The sequence below is a fragment of the Manis javanica genome, chromosome 1 (assembly GCF_040802235.1).
Source record: "Manis javanica isolate MJ-LG chromosome 1, MJ_LKY, whole genome shotgun sequence".
NCBI classification, from domain to species: domain Eukaryota; kingdom Metazoa; phylum Chordata; class Mammalia; order Pholidota; family Manidae; genus Manis; species Manis javanica.
In genome coordinates, this window is record NC_133156.1 from 27,471,593 (window position 1) to 27,490,890 (window position 19,298).

The 19,298-nt window shown below is 36.2% G+C and overlaps 1 protein-coding gene across 2 annotated transcripts in view; it reads left to right on the forward strand.

The window, feature by feature from the left end:
- Positions 1-19,036, forward strand: part of DCTN4 (dynactin subunit 4) — a 34,460-nt gene extending 15,424 nt beyond the window's left edge. For both annotated transcript variants that reach the window (XM_017677473.2, XM_017677475.2), the window contains 5 exons: positions 9,493-9,566; positions 12,098-12,152; positions 13,176-13,283; positions 14,735-14,832; positions 16,502-19,036. In XM_017677473.2, coding sequence (XP_017532962.1) covers positions 9,493-9,566; positions 12,098-12,152; positions 13,176-13,283; positions 14,735-14,832; positions 16,502-16,715 — 549 coding nt within the window. In that variant the 3' untranslated portion in view covers positions 16,716-19,036. The remainder of the gene's footprint in view (positions 1-9,492; positions 9,567-12,097; positions 12,153-13,175; positions 13,284-14,734; positions 14,833-16,501) is intronic.
- Positions 19,037-19,298: the final 262 nt, after the last annotated feature.

The window sequence follows — 19,298 nt, forward strand, 5'->3', positions numbered from 1 at the left end:
AATTTTAAAAGGACCAGGGGAGGGGAGAGGAAGGGAAGAAAAATGTGTGAAACCTTTGGGAAAATTTAAACATTAGCTGAGTTTTTGTTGCTATTAAAAGAATTAGTCACTGATTATAGTGATGATAATTGTGGGGTTTTTTTGGTATCACTAATATCCAATTACATGAGCAACACAGTGGCTACCAGACTCCCCCCATTATCAAGTCACCACCACATACCACACTATAGTCACCGTTCATCAACACAGCAAGATGTCACCACTTGTCATCTCTGTGCTATACTGCCCTCCACATGCCCCCCCTCCATTATGTGTGCTAATCGTAATGCCCCTTAATCCCCTTCTCTCTCCCTTCCCACCCTTCCTCCCCAGTCCCTTTCCTTTTGGTAACTGTTAGTCCATTCTTCGGTTCTGTGAATCTGCTGCTGTTTTGTTCCTTCAGTTTTTGCTTTGTTCTTAAGCTCCACACATGAGTGATATCATTTGGTACTTATCTTTCTCTGTCTACCCTATTTTACTGAGCATAATACCCTCTAGCTCCATCCATGTTGTTGCAAATTGTAGGATTTGTTTTCTTCTTATGGTTGAATAACACTCCATTGTGTATAGGTACCACATCTTTATCCATTCATCACTGATGGACACTTAGGTTGTTTCAATTTTTTAGGTATTGTAAGTAGTGCTGCGATAAACATAGGGGTGCATATGTCTATTTGAAACTGGGAAACTGTATTCTTGGGTAAATTCCTAGGAGTGAAATTCTTGGGCTAAATGGTATTTCTATTTTTAGTTTTTTGAGAAACCTCCGTACTGCTTTCCACAAATGGTAGAACTAGTTTACATTCCCACCAGCAGTGTAGGAGGGTTCCTCTTTCTCCACATCCTCACCAGCATTTGTTGTTCCTATTCTTTTCTATGTTGGCCATCCTAAATGGTGTGAGGTGATATCTCATTGTGGTTTTAATTTGCGTTTCCCTGATAGTTAGCGATGTGGAGCATCTTTTCATGTACCTGTTGGCCATCTGAATTTCTTCTTTGAAGAACTGTCTGTTCATATCCTCCACCCATTTTTTAATGGAGTTATTTGCTTTTTGGGTGTTGAGGTGTATGACTTCTTTATATATTTTGGATGTTAACCCCTTGTCGGATATGTACGATGCCTTTTTGTTCTGCTGATAGTGTCTTTTGCTGTACACAAGCTTTTTAGCATGTGTAGTTCCACTTGTTCATTTTTGCTTTTGTTTCTTTTGCCCGAGGAGATGCGTTCAGGAAAAAGTTGCTCATGTTCATATTCAAGAGATTGTTGCCTATGTTTTCTTCTAAGAGTTTTATGGTTTCATGACTTACATTCAGGTCTTTGATCCATTTTGAGTTTACTTTTGCATGTGGGGTTTAGACAGTAATCCAGTTTCATTCTCTTGTATGTAGCTGTCCAGTTTTGCCAACAGCAGCTGTTGAAGAGGCTGTCATTTCCCCATTGTATATCCATGGCTCCTTTATCATATATTAATTGACCATATATGCTTGGGTTTATATCTGGGCTTTCTAGTCTGTTCCATTAGTCTATGGGTCTGTTCTTGGTGCCAGTACCAAATTGTCTCGATTGCTGTGGCTTTGTAGTAGAGCTTGAACTTGGGGAGCATAAGCCACCCCTGCTTTATTCTATTCTTCTCAGGATTGCTTTGGCTATTCAAGGTCTTTTGTGGTTCCATATGAATTTTAGAGCTATTTGCTCTAGTTCATTGAAGAATGCTGTTGGTATTTTGATAGGGATTGCATTGAATCTAGATTGCTTTAGGCAGGATTGCCATTTTGACGATATTAATTCTTCTTACCCATGAGCATGGGATGTATTTCCATTTATTGCTATCTTTTTTAATTTCTCATGAGTGTCTTGTAGTTTTCAAAGTATAGGTCTTTCACTTCCTTGTTTAGGTTTATTCCTAGGTATTTTATCTTTTTGATGCAATTGTGAATGGAATTGTTTTTCTGATTTCTCCCTCTGCTAGTTCATCGTTAGTGTATAAGAATGCAACAGATTTCTGTGTATTAATTTTGTATCCTGCAACCTACTTTGCTGAATTCAGATATTAGTTGTAGTTTTGAAGTGGATTCTTTAGGGTTTTTTATGTACAATATCATGTCATCTGCAAACAGGCAGTTTAACTTCTTCCTTACCAATCTGGATGCCTTTTATTTCTCTGTGTTGTCTGATTGCCGTGGTAGGACCTCCAGAACTGTGTTGAATGAAAGTGGGGAGAGTGGGCATCCTTGTCTTGTTCCCAATCTTAAAGGAAAAGCTTCTCGCTGTTAACTATAATGTTAGCTGTGGGTTTGTCATATATGGCCCTTATGATGTTGAGGTACTTGCCCTCTATGCCCATTTTGTTCAGAGTTTTTATCATGAATGGATGTTGAATTTTGTTGAATGCTTTTTCAGCGTTTATGGAGATGATCGTGTGGTTTTTGTCCCTCTTTTTGTTGATGTGGTGGATGATGTTGATGGATTTTCAAATGTTGTACCATCCTTGCATCCCTGGAATAAATCCTACTTGATCATGATGGATGATCCTTTTGATGTATTTTTGGATTCATTTTGCTAATATTTTGAGTATTTTTGCGTATATGTTCATTAGGGATATTGGTCTGTAATTCTTTTTTGTGGTGTCTTTGCCTGCTTTTGGTATTAGAGTGATGTTGACCTTGTAAAATGAGTTTGGAAGTATTCCCTCTTCTTCTACTTTTTGGAAAACTTTAAGGAGGATGGGTATTAGGTCTTCACTAAATGTTTGATAAAATTCAGCAGTGTAACCCTCTGGTCCAGGGATTTTGTTCTTATGGAGTTTTTTTATTACCAGTTCAATTTCCCTGCTGGTAATTGGTCTATTCATATTTTCTATTTCATACTGGTTCAGACTTTGAAGGTTGTATTTTTCTAGAAAGTTGTCCATTTCTTCTACATTATCCAGTTTGTTAGTATGTAATTTTCGTAGTATTCTCTCATAATTCTTTGTATTTCCGTGGTGTCCGTAGTGACGTTTTCTTTCTCATTTCTGATTCTATTTATGTGTGTAGACTCTCTTTTTTTCTTGATAAGTCTGGCTAGGGGGTTATCTGTTTTGTTTATTTTCTCAAAGAACTAGCTCCTGCTTTCATTGATTATTTCTATTGTTTTATTCCTCTCAATTTTATTTATTTATGCTCTAATCTTTATTGTGTCCCTCCTTCTACTGACTTTGGGCCTCATTTGTTCTTCCTTTTCTAGTTTCATCAATTGTGAGTTTAGACTGTTCATATGGGATTGTTCTTCTTTCCTGAGGTAGACTGTATTGTACTTAAGGATTTATAATACTGTTCTGTATTTTTGCATGTTAGAAAATTTCTATAATGAAAAACCTTTTTAAAAAGAAGGGAAAAAGCCACTTTAATTATTAATACATACATAGATTAAAAGTAAAGAAATGGAGAAAAATAGACCATGCTTATACTAATCAAATGACAACAAGAGTAGCTCTATTAGTTTCAGACAGAGCAGACTTCCAAGTAAGGAAAGTTGTCAGGGATAAAGAATGACATTACATAATGATAAAGGAGTTAATTTTCCAAGATGAAAATTCTTAACATGTATACACCTAACAGTAGAGTGATAAAAACTGATAGAATTGCAAGAACCAATAGGTGAATCCACTATCAGAGTTGAGACTTCACCACCCCTCTCAGAAATGGACAGATACCACAGGCAAAGTATTGGTAAGGACATAGTTAAACTCAACACCATCAATCACTAGATGTAATTGACATCTTTAGACTGCTTCATCCAACACCATCAGAATGCACATATTTCTCAAGTTCACGTGGAACATTCACCAAGGTGGACTGTATTCTGGGCTACAAAAAACACCTTAATAAATTTGAAAGAATAGAAATCATATAACATCTACTCTCAGACCACCATGGAATTAAGCTAGAAATTAATAACAAAGATAACTGGAAAATCCCAGACTACATGGAGGTTAAAAAACACATTTGTAAATAACGTGTGTCAAGAAGAAAACTCAAAAGAAATTTTAAAATATTTTGCACTAAATGAAAATGAAAGCACAGCTTATCAAAATTCATGGAATGTTGTGAAAGCAGTGCTTAGAGGGAAATTTATAGCATTGAATGGATATAGTAGACAAGAAAGATCTGAAGTCAATAATGTAAGTTTTTACCTTAGGAAACTAGAAAAAGAGCAAATTAAATCTAAAGCAGAAGAAAAATAATAATCAGCAGAAATCAATGAAATTAAAAGCAGGAAGAGAAAATTAATGGTATTAAAAACTGGTTCTTTGAAAAGTTCAACACAGTCAGTAAGCTTCTAGCCGGGCTAACAAAGAAAAAAGAGGACACAATTAACTAATAGCAGAAATGAAAAAGGGGATAATCACTATAGATCACGTAAAAAGTAAAAGGATAATAAAGGAATACTGTGAACAATTCTATGCCCACCAATTTGATAATCTAGATGAAATGGATCCTGAAAGGCAAAATTCCTTACAAGGCATAATCTGCCAAAATTCACACAAGGAAGATATGATTTGAATAGGCCTGTGTCTATTAAATCAGACATTGAATCAATAACCTTCCCAAACAGAAAGTACCAGGCCCACATGGGTTCATTGGTAAATTCTACCAAACATTTAAAGATGAAATTCCAATTCTTATCATCTCTTTTAAAGTGTAGATACAAAGGAACTACTTCCTAATTCATTCTATAAGGCCAAGTATTATCCTAAAGCAACCAGACAAAGACATTAAAGAAGAGAAAAGTATAAACCAGTATCTCTCATGAAAATATATGCAGAAATCCTCAAAAAAATATTAGCAAATCAAATCCAAAACAGTATTAAAAGTATTATACACCATGACCAGGTAGATTCATCCCTGGGATGCAAGACAGGTTCCACATTTGAAAATCAATATAATCTGTCACATCAGTGGACTTAAAGAAGAATCACATGAACCTATCAACAGGTATAGAAAGAACATTTGACAAAATCCAAAAACCCATCCATGATTTAAAAAAAAAAATCAGTAAACTAGGGATAGAGAGGAGCTTTCTCAACTTGGTAAAAAACTGTCTACAAAAAGGAAAAAGGAGGAAGGAATATACAACTGTAGTTCAAATAAAAAGCATGTAGTAAGGTAATAGGATTACATTAAAAACCAATGAACTAAATGCTTCCATTAAAAGACAGAAATTGTCAGACTAAGAACAAAATGCAACTACCCATCTATATGCTGATTATAAGAAACACAAACATGAGAATTCAGAAAGGTTGAAAGTAAAGATAGATGAGAAACACTAAATTTTTTAATGGAGGAATAATTCATAAAGGAAAAAATGTACAGTTCACAAAGAGGATATAACATAAAATTGCTTCTAAAATTGTTCTAAATTACATGGACTCAAAATATATAAAGAAAATTAATAGACAAATCAGTTTTGGGAAGTTTGACATACTTCTCTCAGTAACTGAGAGAACAAACAGATGAAAATCAGTAAAAGGATAAAATACTTAAACAATTTAACTAGCAAATTTGATATAATGTCATATGTAGAACCCTGTGCCTAATATCTGCAGAATATACATTGTTTTCAGGTACACACAGAACACTTATAAAAAATTAACTATGCAGTAGATCATAAAGTAAGTCTCAACATTTTTCAGAAGATGAGATTGTTAGAATATATTACTTGATCAAAGTGCAATTAAGTTAGTGATTCCTGTATCACAAAACTTGCAGGATGCAATGAAGGCCATGCTTAAAAATATGTACATGTATATTAGAAACGTTAAAAAAGATCAGTGATTTCAGCATCCATTTCAAGAGTTAGAAAAAGAACAGAAAAGTACGTCTAAAGAAACTAGAAGGAAAAGTAGGTATTAATGAATTAAGAAACCAATATAAAATACAAAAGAGTAATAAAACCCAAAAGTTGATTCCTTTAAAAAGATTGGTGATAGCAAATATTAATATCTGAATTAAATTAATATAACTTTATATAAGATTAATATGTTGACTATATAATACACCATTAATGTGGTAATATCTGCACAAGTAAATAAGCAGTTTCCTTTTGACACACTAACCTCACTTCTAGGAGTCTACCCTGAAGATAAACCTCCAGAGATACAAACAAATATGCAGAGATGATGGTATATCCATGCAATGAATATTATATCTCTATAAAAAGAATGTACAAGTATGGAATTTGTTTTTAAGGGTGACTATTGAGAGATACGTACTTATTGCCATTACAGGCTTTAGATTCGTGGTTACCAAAGGTTCAAGGTTGGCTTCTTTAGTATCTTACTGCCTAATTTAGCTCGTTTATTGAGCTGTTATATACACTGTCTGGAGATTCTTTTCTTTTCTCCCTTCTTGGAATTTGTTTTTAAATGCAGAAAGCAGGTGTGTGGCAGGTACACAACTTTTTGTGTAAGAAAGGGGATATGATTGTATATATAAACAATTTTTAAATGTGCATACGGTAGATTAGTAGACTATTGGAACAGAATAGAGAAAGTAGAAACAGACTCTTGTAAGGAAACTTGATATTTACCAAATACAATATTACAGATTATTTGGGAAAGGATAGCCTATTAAATTTTGCTAGGCCAAATGATTACATGAAAAAAGTAAAATTGTCTCTACCTCACATCATATATAAAAGTCCATTTCAGAAACACTGGAAACTTTATAGAGGAAATATGAAGGGCAAAACTTCCGAGGGAACATAGGATAATATCTTTATGATTTCTGGGTCAGGGAGTGTTTGTAAGACAAACTAGCCCAAACTCTGAAGGAAAAAGCTATATATTTGACACATTAAAAGTAAAACTTTTTCCCCCAGTCCAAAGAGAGCCCATAAAGAAATTGAAAGACTGATGAAAGTAATTTGGAAAGTATATAATTAGCAAAGGATTAGTACCCAGAATATGTTAAAAACTTAAGCAAATCAATGGGGAAAAGCTTGCCCAGTATAAAAATACCGAGTAGATAGTAACATTCAAGTCATGGTAGAGGAACTCCCAATAGCCAATAAATACAAAAGATACTCAAACATATATAATATAATCAGAGAAATGTACATTAAAATGGTACAGTGAGATACTATTTCATAATCATTAGATCAATGTGTCTGGGAAATGATTATAGTACCTACACACATGGGAAATGATTCATGTACAAGAATACTCATTGCTACATTAGTAGCTGTACCTAAATTTACATCATTTAGGGTATGGTTAAATAAATTATAGAAATCATTACAGTAGGATACTGAGGTACCTCTGTGTGTGCTGGTATGGAATTCCAAGATAAAGTGAAAAATAAAGGGCAGTGGAGTAAGTAAAATGCTCCCTTTTGTGTTACTGTGAAAAAGAGCCCTGTGTGCATATACTTTTACATGCATAGGCTAGCTGAGAAAACACATGAGAAACGTGGGCTCTGGGGAGAGGAACAGGTGGAAAGGTAATGGGTTTCTGTACACTGTAATTTTTTGTAGTGTTAAAAAAATACTTTAATCAGGTATATGCAGTACCCATTCAGGACAGTGAGTAATAATTGTTGCTATATTATAAGCATGGAATCTAAAATCATATACTACTTGGGTTTAAATCTTAACTCCCATTCCTGTTAGCTCTATGAAATTGCACAGAGTACTTACCCTTCCTGTACATTTCATCATCTGTATAATTGGAACAATAATAGAATACCCACCCTATCTCATAAGGTTGATATGATGTTTAAATCCACTTAAACTTAGGAACATTGTTCAGCACTCATAGTATGTATTCAGTATGGATTAGTTATTATTTAAGTCATTTTTTTATTTTATTTTTTTCCTTTATTTTATTTTGGTATCATTAATATACAATTACATAAGCAACATTGTGGTCACTAGATTCCCCCCATTACCAAGCCCCCATGTGCCCCATTACAGTCACTGTCCATCAGCATAGTAAGATGCTATAGAATCACTACTTGTCTTCTCTGTGCTATATACTGCCTTCTCTGTGCCTCCCTCCTACATTATGTGTGCTAATCATAATGGCCCTTATTCCCCTTCTCCCTCCCTTCCCACCCATCCTCCCCAGTCCCTTTCCCTTTGGTAACTGTTAGTCCATTCTTGGGTTCTGTGAGTCTGCTGCTGTTTTGTTCCTTCAGTTTTTACTTTGTTCTTATACTCCACAGATGAGTGAAATAATTTGATACTTGTCTTTCTCCACCTGGCTTATTTCACTGAGCATAATACCCTATAGCTCCATCCATGTTGTTGAAAATTGTAGGATTTGTTATGGCTGAATAACACTCCATTGTGTGTATGTACCATATCTTCTTTATCCATTCATCTACTGATGGACACTTAGGTTGCTTCCATTTCTTGGCTATTGTAAATAGTGCTGTGATAAACATATGGGTGCATATGTCTTTTTGAGACAGGGCTCCTACACTCTTAGGGTAAATTCCTAGGAGAGAAATTCCTGGGTCAAATGGTATTTCTATTTTTAGTTTTTTGAGAAACCTCCATACTGCTTTCCACAATGGTTGAACTAGTTTACATTCCCACTGGCAGTGTAGGAGGGTTCCCCTTTCTCCACATCCTCACCAGCATTTGCTGTTCCTATTCTTTTCTATGTTGGCCATCCTAACTGGTGTGAGGTGATATCTTATTGTGGTTTTAATTTGCATTTCCCTGATAATTAGCGATGTGGAGCATCGTTTCATGTGCCTGTTGGCCATCTGGATTTCTTCTTTGGAGAATTGTCTGTTCATATCCTCTGCCCATTTTTTAATAGGGTTATTTGCTTTTTGGGTGTTGAGGCATATGAGTTCTTTATATATTTTGGATGTTAACCCCTTGTCAGATAAGTCATTTACAAATACATTTTCCCATACTGTTGGATGCCTTTTTGTTCTCCTGATGGTGCCCTTTGCTGTACAGAAGGTTTTTAGCATGATTTTTAGCATTTAGTAGTCCCATTTGTTCATTTTTTATTCTGTTTCCCTTGCCCGAGGAGATACGTTCAGGAAAAAGTTGCTCATGTTTATATTCAAGAGATTTTTACCTATGTTTTTTTCTAAGTGTTTTATGGTTTTAAAATGACTTATATTCAGGTCTTTGAAACCATTTTGAGTTTACTTTTGTATATGGGGTTAGACGATAATCCAGTTTCATTCTCTTGCATATAGCTGTTCAGTTTTGTTATCTTCAGTAGTTTTTAAGTACCACAAAGCTATAATAATATTTGATAGTGTGGTTGCTTATATCTAGAAGTCCAAAACATTGGTTATAAGTAGCATACACTCTCAACACATCTGTGGTCTTGTAGCAGAATGAAACGAAACAAACTCTAATAAAGGCTATCCCTCTGAATTTAGCAGTTCTGTGGTTCAGCAGTGTGTTCCTGTTTTCTTCTGATACATATTTTTTCCTTTTAGAAATGTGAACATAATTTGAGCAAGCCAGAATTTAATCCAACATCTATTAAGTTCAAAATCCAACTGGTTGCTGTGTGAGTATTTTGAAATTGTTGTTTTTTATTACTGTTCCTTTGGCTTCTTTCAATATGAAATATGTGTACTCTTGGCCTAAAAAAAGAAAAAAAGACTGCATCAGAATGATCTTGCTATTTTCCTGTTTACATACCTTGAAGTTTAAGATAAATGTACAGACACAGAATCAAAGGTATTTATATCAAGGACACAGTGGTCTGGGGCAATGTGGTATTTTCATTACTGGATGGAGAGTCACTCGTCATTAATTACAAATTATGAAGTACCTACCTTTAGAATGCTTTTTTTAAAAATTAAACTAAAAAATAATTGAGTAAAGCAGATTGAAGAGTATCTCTGTGACAATGCTCATTTTATTTAACTATGTACTGATAACACTTCATTGAGAGGGATAATAGTGATTGTTAGTGTTAACTCACTAGGACTTGTCAGTAGGAGGGAATTTTGTGTATGAAAATCACTTATCAAACATGAAAAATATTTTGAAAAGTTAGGAAAATATTATCTTGATTTTAGGGTGAGAGAGTTCTTCTTAAGCAGAAAACTCAGAAGCCGCTGAGGAAAAAAGTTTCGACCTTAGCAAAAAAAACCTGAGTTGTATATAAAAAAAATTTGAAAAATCCTGAGACAGACAGTAGATTAGGAGAGAATATTTGCTATCCATAAAAGTTTCCACCCTGGAAGGCAGAACTCCTGCAAATTGGAAAGATTAAAATGGAGGTGGAACAAAGGATTTGAAAGTGCAACTTACAGAAATTCCACATGGAAAGACATGTGGAAAGAGGATTGATAGGAAAAGTTTAAACTAATAAATAGCATCTAGTGCTCCTGAGAATGTGGGCGAACCTGTTTGCACACATCATAGGTACGCTTGTGCATCTCTTTTGGAAGGGTGGTCTGGAACATCAGGACAAACTCACATAGGCTTCCTAACTCAGCAGTACTGTCTCTGGAACCTACTCCGCAGAAACAAAATGTCTGAAGATACATTTATAACATTCTATGTATCTATGTATATATGTATCTATGAAGATACATTCTAACATTTTATGGCAACAAGTTAGAAACAGTTTCAATGTCAAGCTGATTAACTATTAACAAAGAAATGATTAAATAGATACCTTTATGCTGTAGAATATTATGCAGCAATTAAAGAGAAGTTGGCAGTCAAAAAGTTTTGAGAAGTGCTGTGTAGTGATTTAGGAGGGCCACAGTGATTTATGGGGTCTGTCACGTACTGTATTTGTCTAAACTTATTTCTGTCATCTCTAAAATGGGAATAATACCAGTCTTGCCTGCCTTCTAGGGTCGTTGAAAAGATCAGATGATCTATTATGTTTGCAAATGCTTTGTAGCTGTAAATGACCATAAAATATGTTCTATTTTTGTAACTATTCTTATTTAGTACTAGTCAGGAAGAGAACTACAACAATGTTACCTGTGCAGTCTGGTAGGAACTCCTTTCTGAATTAGGAATTGCACGCAACATAGAAAGGTAGGATGACAGAATGTGTATAGCATCCATTTCTTAAACTTGCTTTGAGAAAAGGTGCTTTTCTCTGACATCATAGTAGAATTGTGGGGAAATCTTAATACAGATGCTCTGTCTGCACATCAGACCTGCTAAATACAAATCTTCGGTAGTGGGGCTCTCGAATTTGTATTAAGTTACTCAGGTATCCTGATGACCAGCATGAAAAATATCTAGCCTGAATTTAAAATACCTTACTGCCTCAATTATAAGATACACGTCCCCGACTACTTTTATCTTTCTGCAATAGTTACTGTTTTATGTTAACATATAGCAATAACTAACATTTATGGGTGCTTTGCTCAAGCACTTTTGCACAATTATTTAATGTATTCTTCACAGTAACCTCAAGATACAGATACTCTTATTGTTCTCATTTTATAATTGAGGAAACCAAGACACAAAGAGGTAACTATCTTGCCCTGGTCTTTACAAAGAAATATCTTGGTATATAAATATTAAGCTGTGATTTGAACCCAGGCAGCTTTGAGTTCAGAACAAGCACACGTGAGTACAATATTCTGTTCTTATTTAGAGAGGCAACAAAATAGTGGTTTAGAGCAAGAACCCTGGAGCCAGACTGCCTGAGTTTGACACATGGCCACTTCTCCCCACAAGCCTAACTTCTTTATCTTTATAATGGGGATGATAATATGTATCTCATGTAGTTGCAGTGAAGATTACATGGATTAATATTTGTAAACTGCTTAAAACATTGCCTGTACATAATAAGTGCTATATTTCATGTGTGTGTGTGTGTGTATGTGTGTGTGTGTTGGGTAAGTATGTGATAGTGTTTTTATACCCTACAATGTATTATTAAATCAGTCTGGATCTTATAACCAGTTGCCTTTTAGAGTTGCAGAAATGATTTAAAATTCTTTTTCTCTGACACGTTTAAGTAACAGGAAGAAATCTTTGCTGTACTAGCTAAAAAAACACTAAGAATTTTAAGAGACTCCAGTGAACACTAATGCATTCTTTTATTCATATGTGTAGCAATTATGTCCCAGAAGTGAGAATCATGTCAATTCCCAACCTTCGCTACATGAAGGTTAGTACTTCACTTATTAACAGGAATGGAAAGGATTGATCAAAGATGTGTATGCATTAATGTGTCTCTGGGTGGTTGTGTGTATTTGGTGTGAGATGCTATGAGCAAGGAAGAGGAGAGGAGAAAGTTTGGAATAATAAAGAGATTGAGATATTAAATTTCTTTAAGTTGGGATTCTTTGACAACAGCGTCCTTGAGATACATTTAGGAAGAGTAGTGTGCACATTATTTAGAGAGGAAATCGTGGGTGGAGAAAAGTAAGGCGAAGATGTTAGACCCCCCAGGCATCTTTAGCTCTTCTCTAGCCAGGAGACTTCTCCACCATCTCATGTGTGCATATGTATTCGGTACCAGGAATCAACTAGATTTCTTCTTTACCCAGCCCTACTGTTCTTTGAGGTCCTTATCTGTGCCCCCTCCTGTCACCACCTCCCCCCTACAAGAATATTGTAGAAAATTCTGGTGTAGCTTTTGTTCTTTTTCCACTCACGCTGCTCATGAAGGCACTTATATAGTCCCTGTTTATTAAAAAAGATTTTTTTGCTAATGTCGAGAGTGCCAAGAAGGGCAAGTTAAGGTTCAAGAAATCTTCAAAGCCTCTTACAGTGTTGATGAGCCGTTTTTTCTGTTAATACATCTGTCTAGCCTGTAGCTCCCATATTTTATTTATGAGGGCTTTCTTTTCAGTCAAGTGGAATATTGGGTGAAGCAAGAATTGTAAACTTTAAGATAATGTACTTTCCTCAGAACTTTAGATCTTGTAACCAGCTTTTTCTGTGAGATCTGTTCCATTTCCTCTGTAAAATAGCAACTCCAGAGAACATACAGCCTAATATATGAATAATAGATTAGGAATCAGTGAGCACATGAGAATGTGATGATACAGAGGTATAGGTGGGCGTTTCTGCTCAAGAGTAATGTTGGGGGTTGTGATTTTGTAAAATACTTGGTAGAGCAACCAGAAAATGGGGTGTAGGTGGCAGTAGTGAGGTGTATCTCAGAGATGCTTTTCCTGTCCTGCAGGAGAGCCAGGTCCTCCTGACTCTCACAAACCCGGTGGAGAGCCTCACCCGTGTGATACTATTGGAGTGTGAGGAAGGAGACCCCGATAATATCTACAGCACCGCTAAGGTGGGAACATTCTGCCTCCTCCTGAATGACCCTGACTTTTCCTGAAGTGGCACTGACTCATTTCTACCCCCAGTCATCAGGTTCTCTTGATTCCACCTCCTAGGTTTTTTGCTTTATCCACAGATACACTGCTACTGTCCTCATCACTTCTTCCCTGGACTGTGGCAGTAACTTCCTGACTGACCTCGCTGTTTTCAGTCCACCCCCACTTCTACTCCAGCCCATCTTCTGTCTTGCCACCAGTGTGATCTTTCAGAAATCTAACTTTGATCATGGCATGCCAGCCTTTGGGATCCCTCTGACTTTGGGGTGAAGTCCAAATTTCTTGGCATAGCACAAGAGCTCCTTAATGGCCTCACCATTATCTTTTCTGCCAGGATAATCTTCCCCCATCCCCAAATTTAGCATTCTCTGAATTACACATATTCATGGTTGTGAATTCCAGCACATGCAATGGGTTATGAACTACAATGCTGGAGAATGGGATAGGCTGTTCATTTGTCCTAGAATGCCTCCTTTCAATCTTCATTACTCTGACTTACATGCTCACAACTCTCCTTCAGTCTAACGCGTAGTCATTCTTCAAGACTCATAGGAAATAGCATCTCCTTTTAAAAGCTGGTGTGCCTTTTGTAGATGTCCCCTGCTTATGTACAGTATACATAGCACTAACTAAATATTAATATAGATAATTTTGACTTTCAATAAATGTTGAATGAATGAAATTGGCCTTTCTGCATTTTGCTACTTGGTGATTCATTCAATACTTGAAATTTTAGATTAAGAACTTTTCTCTATAGACCCACTATTACTGACTCATAATTAAGCATGATACTCCTAACAAAAATTGATAAAAAAGGTTGCCTATATCTTTAATTAACTTTTATTCAAATAATATTAGTAGAGAATTTCTTTATCCCCTATTTCTTTGTAACTTCTGCTTTTTAATGATTTAACTTATTAATAAGTTCCAAAGAGAGATGACACTTATCTTTTCTTGCTCCTCTTTTTAATAAAACATAAGCTGTTCCATAGAGGACAGACAGAAATAAGTGCCTGATGAGTACACCCAGCTTGTGGATTTGCTATTTTTATATATATACCTCCCCAGCCACATTTGTGTCCCTAATAATTAGAAATGTGGTTTGACATTTGTTAACTTCTGAAACAGGAAGGTCAAGTCCTGGTTACAACATAAGGATTAGTCTGAAGAATGCATAACTGTTCTTTGTTCTTATACTTTTACTTATACTATAATGTCTGTATTCCTAGACAATATGTTTTTAAACTTTGTATGAGTGAAATGATGCTATGTTTCTTAAAACTCGCAGCTTACTTCTGCAGGCTTACTTCTGTCTAGGTCACTGTAATATTATCCTGTGTTCTGTTGAATGAATGTCCTACAGTGCACTGGTGCCTCCTGAGGCAGGCCTCTCTGTGTTGCTTTTCAGGTGGTAGTGCCTCCCAAAGAGCTCATTTTAGCCGGGAAGGATGCTGCCGCAGAATATGATGAGTTGGCAGAACCCCAGGACTTTCAGGATGACCCTGAGTGAGTGATCATTTTGTGCCCCTAGCACCATAGTTTGCTGATACAGAAGGCCCACTTATAGATAGAGGCCTAATTTGCTTACCTTGACTTTTAAAGATAATTTCCCCTTCCTGTTTGTAAAATTAATTACTATAGAAATTTGGGAAATATATATAAAACCATGAAGAAGAAAATACAATCCTACTACCAGATGAGCACCCTTAGCATTATTGGTGCTTGTCCTTCCATATATTTCTTCCATCATTGGGATCATTCTGTAAACAGTTTTTTTACCTTTGGTTTTCACTTAAGTATATTTTCCTCTGTTAATAAAAATTTCCAAGTATATGATTTTTAGTAATTATGGGCAGGATACAGTATCCTCTCCCTGTAGTTTCATTACTGGATTTGTCCACTTTCCCCATTAATTAATAGATTTTACTCTCATAACTAATAACTGAGAAGTAAAAAAAAAAAAACTTTTTCCTGGATAAAGAATACATCAGTCAGGATTCATTCTAAAAACAGAAGTCATATCAGTTAATTGAACAGAGAATGTAACATTAAGACTTGTTAACTGGGTAATTTCAAAGGTTAAAGATTAAAAAAACTGAAGTATCCCAGAGATGGCAATTTTACGAAGCAGCTAACACCCCTAGGGCTGAACAACAAAGGGAAGTAGATTGAATTATTAAAATTTAGAAGTTTGAAGGAAAAGCCCTATGGAGCTGAAACTCAGACCTCCGGGAAGTCGTAGGCGGGGACACTGCTGACCGGGGCTGGCATCTCAGGGAGGATCTCCTCAGGAGCCCACTCTGTAGTGGGCACAATGGTGAATCTGGTTGTGCCAGGGCTAGGAGGCTACAGCTAGACACTGTCACTGCCTGGACGAAGCAGTGTTGCTAGAGTGAGGCCCACCGGAACCATATACAAACTAGAAGCTCCCAGGGAGAAGCAAGTCCCTTCCTCCTTTGGGCTTCTGGTCTCCTTTAGAGGAACCTGAGGGGGAGCCAGCCTACAAAGTAGAAATGTGGTTAGCAGAATCCTGTGTCATAAAGCAAGATACAGAAGGTGAGCTTGCAGCTCGAAAGCAGTAGCTTAATACGCTGGCACAAGGAATATTTAAAGTTTTTAACAGCATGATCAAAAGTTCCCTCTGCAAAATAGAGTCCCAGCACCACTGTTTATACCAGAGGGAAACTGGCAACAACTTCACTGTATATCCATTATGGTAAATATATAACAGTACTGTGCAACCATTAAGCAGAATATAGAAAATTCATATATACCAATATGGAAAGGTGTTTGTGATAGAGTGATAAAAAGCAAGTTACAGAATAGCATGTCCCTTTTGGGTTGGTTTACAAAGCAGAAAAGTATTAAGGTCTTAGAAGAATATCTGATAGGTAAAGAACTAAGTGTTTATAATTTTTCTCTGTGTGCTGAAGGGAAAAATAAAAAGATTTTTAAACTTTTTCCCATATGAATTTTTTATGACTACATTTGACTTTTATAATATTCAAAAAATGAGATTAACGTTTTGCTGGAAGAATTCTCCATTGCTGATAAATGGGATGGTGATCATAACTTGCCATATTTCCGTTGGGACCATAACATGACTGTAACTCTTAGTGGGTTGGCTGACTTGTGACCTGACTTCTGGCTAATACTGTGCCTGTTTCTCCCATAGCATTATAGCCTTCAGAAAAGCCAACAAAGTGGGTATTTTCATCAAAGTGACCCCACAACGTGAGGAGGGTGAAGTGACCGTGTGTTTTAAGATGAAGCATGATTTAAAAAACCTGGCAGCCCCTATCCGCCCCATTGAAGAAAGTGACCAGGGCACAGAAGTCATCTGGCTCACCCAGCATGTGGAACTCAGCTTGGGCCCGCTTCTTCCTTAAAAGGTTCCACTGGTGGGTAGTTCCCAAAGGAGAGTATCACCACAAACCAGGAATAAAATGTGGAAGTTGCTGCTTCATTAGGCCTTGTTTGTAACGATGTACCCATATACTACTGAATTCTGTTCCTAGGAGGTTGAGGACATTGGCAAGGCATTCATAACACAGGTTAATTGCTGTTCCTCTTGCTGTCACTTCTGTTAACACCAGTAAATCTGTGTCTCCCTCACTGAATCCTGTACATTGAATAAAAGCATACTTCCATCCCAAAAAAAGGGATGGATGTTTCTTGGAGTGGCATTAGATTTACCACCTGAGAAACTCTGACCATACTGTATCTCGCCATCTGATCTCACAAAGGATCAGATGAAACTTAAAGTGATAACTGAAAGGTGGACCTACTATTAATGATCTAGCATTGGTCTCAATATACCAACTGCTTTCTGCATTCCATTAGGCAAAACTTAGCAGTTTAAACATATGCCTTCACTTTCCATTATGGCTCCCATCTTACCGTAGATTTCTATTTGACAGAAAAATAGAATTATCACATTGTCTTTAGTTTTGAGATGATTGGAAAAACCTGTGAAATTCTTCCAGCACCCTCATTTGCCTTCTTCTAAGTGACTACAGGATACTTATTCACCAGTTGCTCTTAACACTTTTTTCAATTGAATTTGAAACTTTTTCTTTTAAGAAGAATTTGAGAACCAAGCAATTTTATATACCATGTCAAGGGGGTAGCAAACTGCATTCATTTTAAATGTTAACACAATACCCAGGGATTAATGCTGCCAGAGGGAGGCAGTCCTTATGTATCTTAGTCCCAACCCCTTCTCCTCTGCTCTCTTTAGTTCAATAAATTGTTCTGAGTATTTGAGACCTGGAAGGAGCCCAAAGAAAACTTGGTGGACAAGTTCACTTTGGAATGCAGAAAACATTTTAAAGGTTAGATTATTAGCATGATCTGAACTAATGTTATCTCCATTGATCTAAAGGTGAAAACAACAACTTATCTCTTGAATCCAAAACTGGATGTTAATATAAAGAACACTTCTTCCTTCCTGACTTTAAGACTTTTCTCATATGCTGTGTCAAATAGGACCACTTTGATTGTAAACTATGAAATAGTTTGGCAAGTAGCCCAGCACATTGCCTAACAGCACACATGCTGTCTGCAGTTGGATCCTGCAGTTGGGTTGCTAACCTTAATTTCTGTGATGTTTTCTAAAACAAGACAACACAGTAAACCACCAGCTGCACCACATTTTCTGTAAGTGTATTGTTAGCAAGTGGCCAATAGACATTTGGGGAAAAGAGAAATTTGTTTACCTTGGTTTTGTTTTTAGGTTCAAGCGTTTAGTTTAAAAAGAAGTTAAGATATATAGTACTGTACAGACAGGACATACTAATTTATCAGCTCCCTCTTTAAAAGACACTAAATTGTACTCTGAGGTTAAGCCAATTTTATGAAACAATATTCTACAGAGTAAGTATATGCTACAATGTAAGAAAAAAATACATCTCTAATATGACAGTAACAAATAAGGCTTATTAGCCTTTTAGGAGTTGGGGCAGCGGGTTGTACAGTGACGAATCTGCAGGCCATACAAATAGGTTAATTTTTTGTGACCCCACAGAGTGTCACATTTTTATTTCACTACCTGCTAGAGCCTACTGTGAAATGGGCATCAAAGTAGAGGATAGCTTTCTATGTTTACACATTTGCATGTCGTGCATTTATGGCATGTAGCTGGTATTTGTTCCTAAAAGTAATAATGTTGAAATAACGGGCCTCATCACCCCCATGTGACACAGAAACACAAAAACACTGATGATCTTAGATTTTATTTTCCTTCAGTAGCAAAAATTAATTTACAAAATAACAGAGCCATTGGTTTAAATGTTTCCTCAGATGTATGCAGTGCCAACAGGTATTCTGTGTGTTAGCAGAAATTGTTTAACACCTGTAGCTGGTGAATTCATAATTTTGTTGCTGTTTAATATTAGATCAGGTGCAATGATTTTTTAATGCATAGTCATTGTGTACTGCTGCAGAGAATTAGAAGTCATTAGCACTAGAAACTATAATTTTGGAAACTTAATGCTAAGTTAATTTGGATTTGTGATTTGATTAGCTCACCAAAGTTTTCTTTTGTTGTAAGTGCTTACAGGCATAATCAACTAAGTAAACGTCACGTATATTTCTGAAGAAACATCCCTTTTGGGAATGAGAGATACTCTTGGATCTTTATGAATGACAAGTTCCTGTTTTGCCTTATAGCTTACCTTAACAGTAGTGAAATAAAGCAGACAAAGCTTGAGTGTGTCTTTTCTTTGGTCCATGAAGACTAATTGGAATGGTGTGGCTCAGAGTCAGAAGATGGGTAGTCAAGAGATGTGAGAGACAGTGGGGCATGCTCCCTTCCATTGCTTTAAATGAACTGAGAGAAAACCTCGTATCAAATCAGTTTACATTATACAGTTGACCCTTGAACAACTCGGGAGTTAGGGTGCTGATCCCCTAAGCAGTTGAAAGTCCACATATATAACTTGAGTCCCCCCAAACTTAATACTAATAGGGTA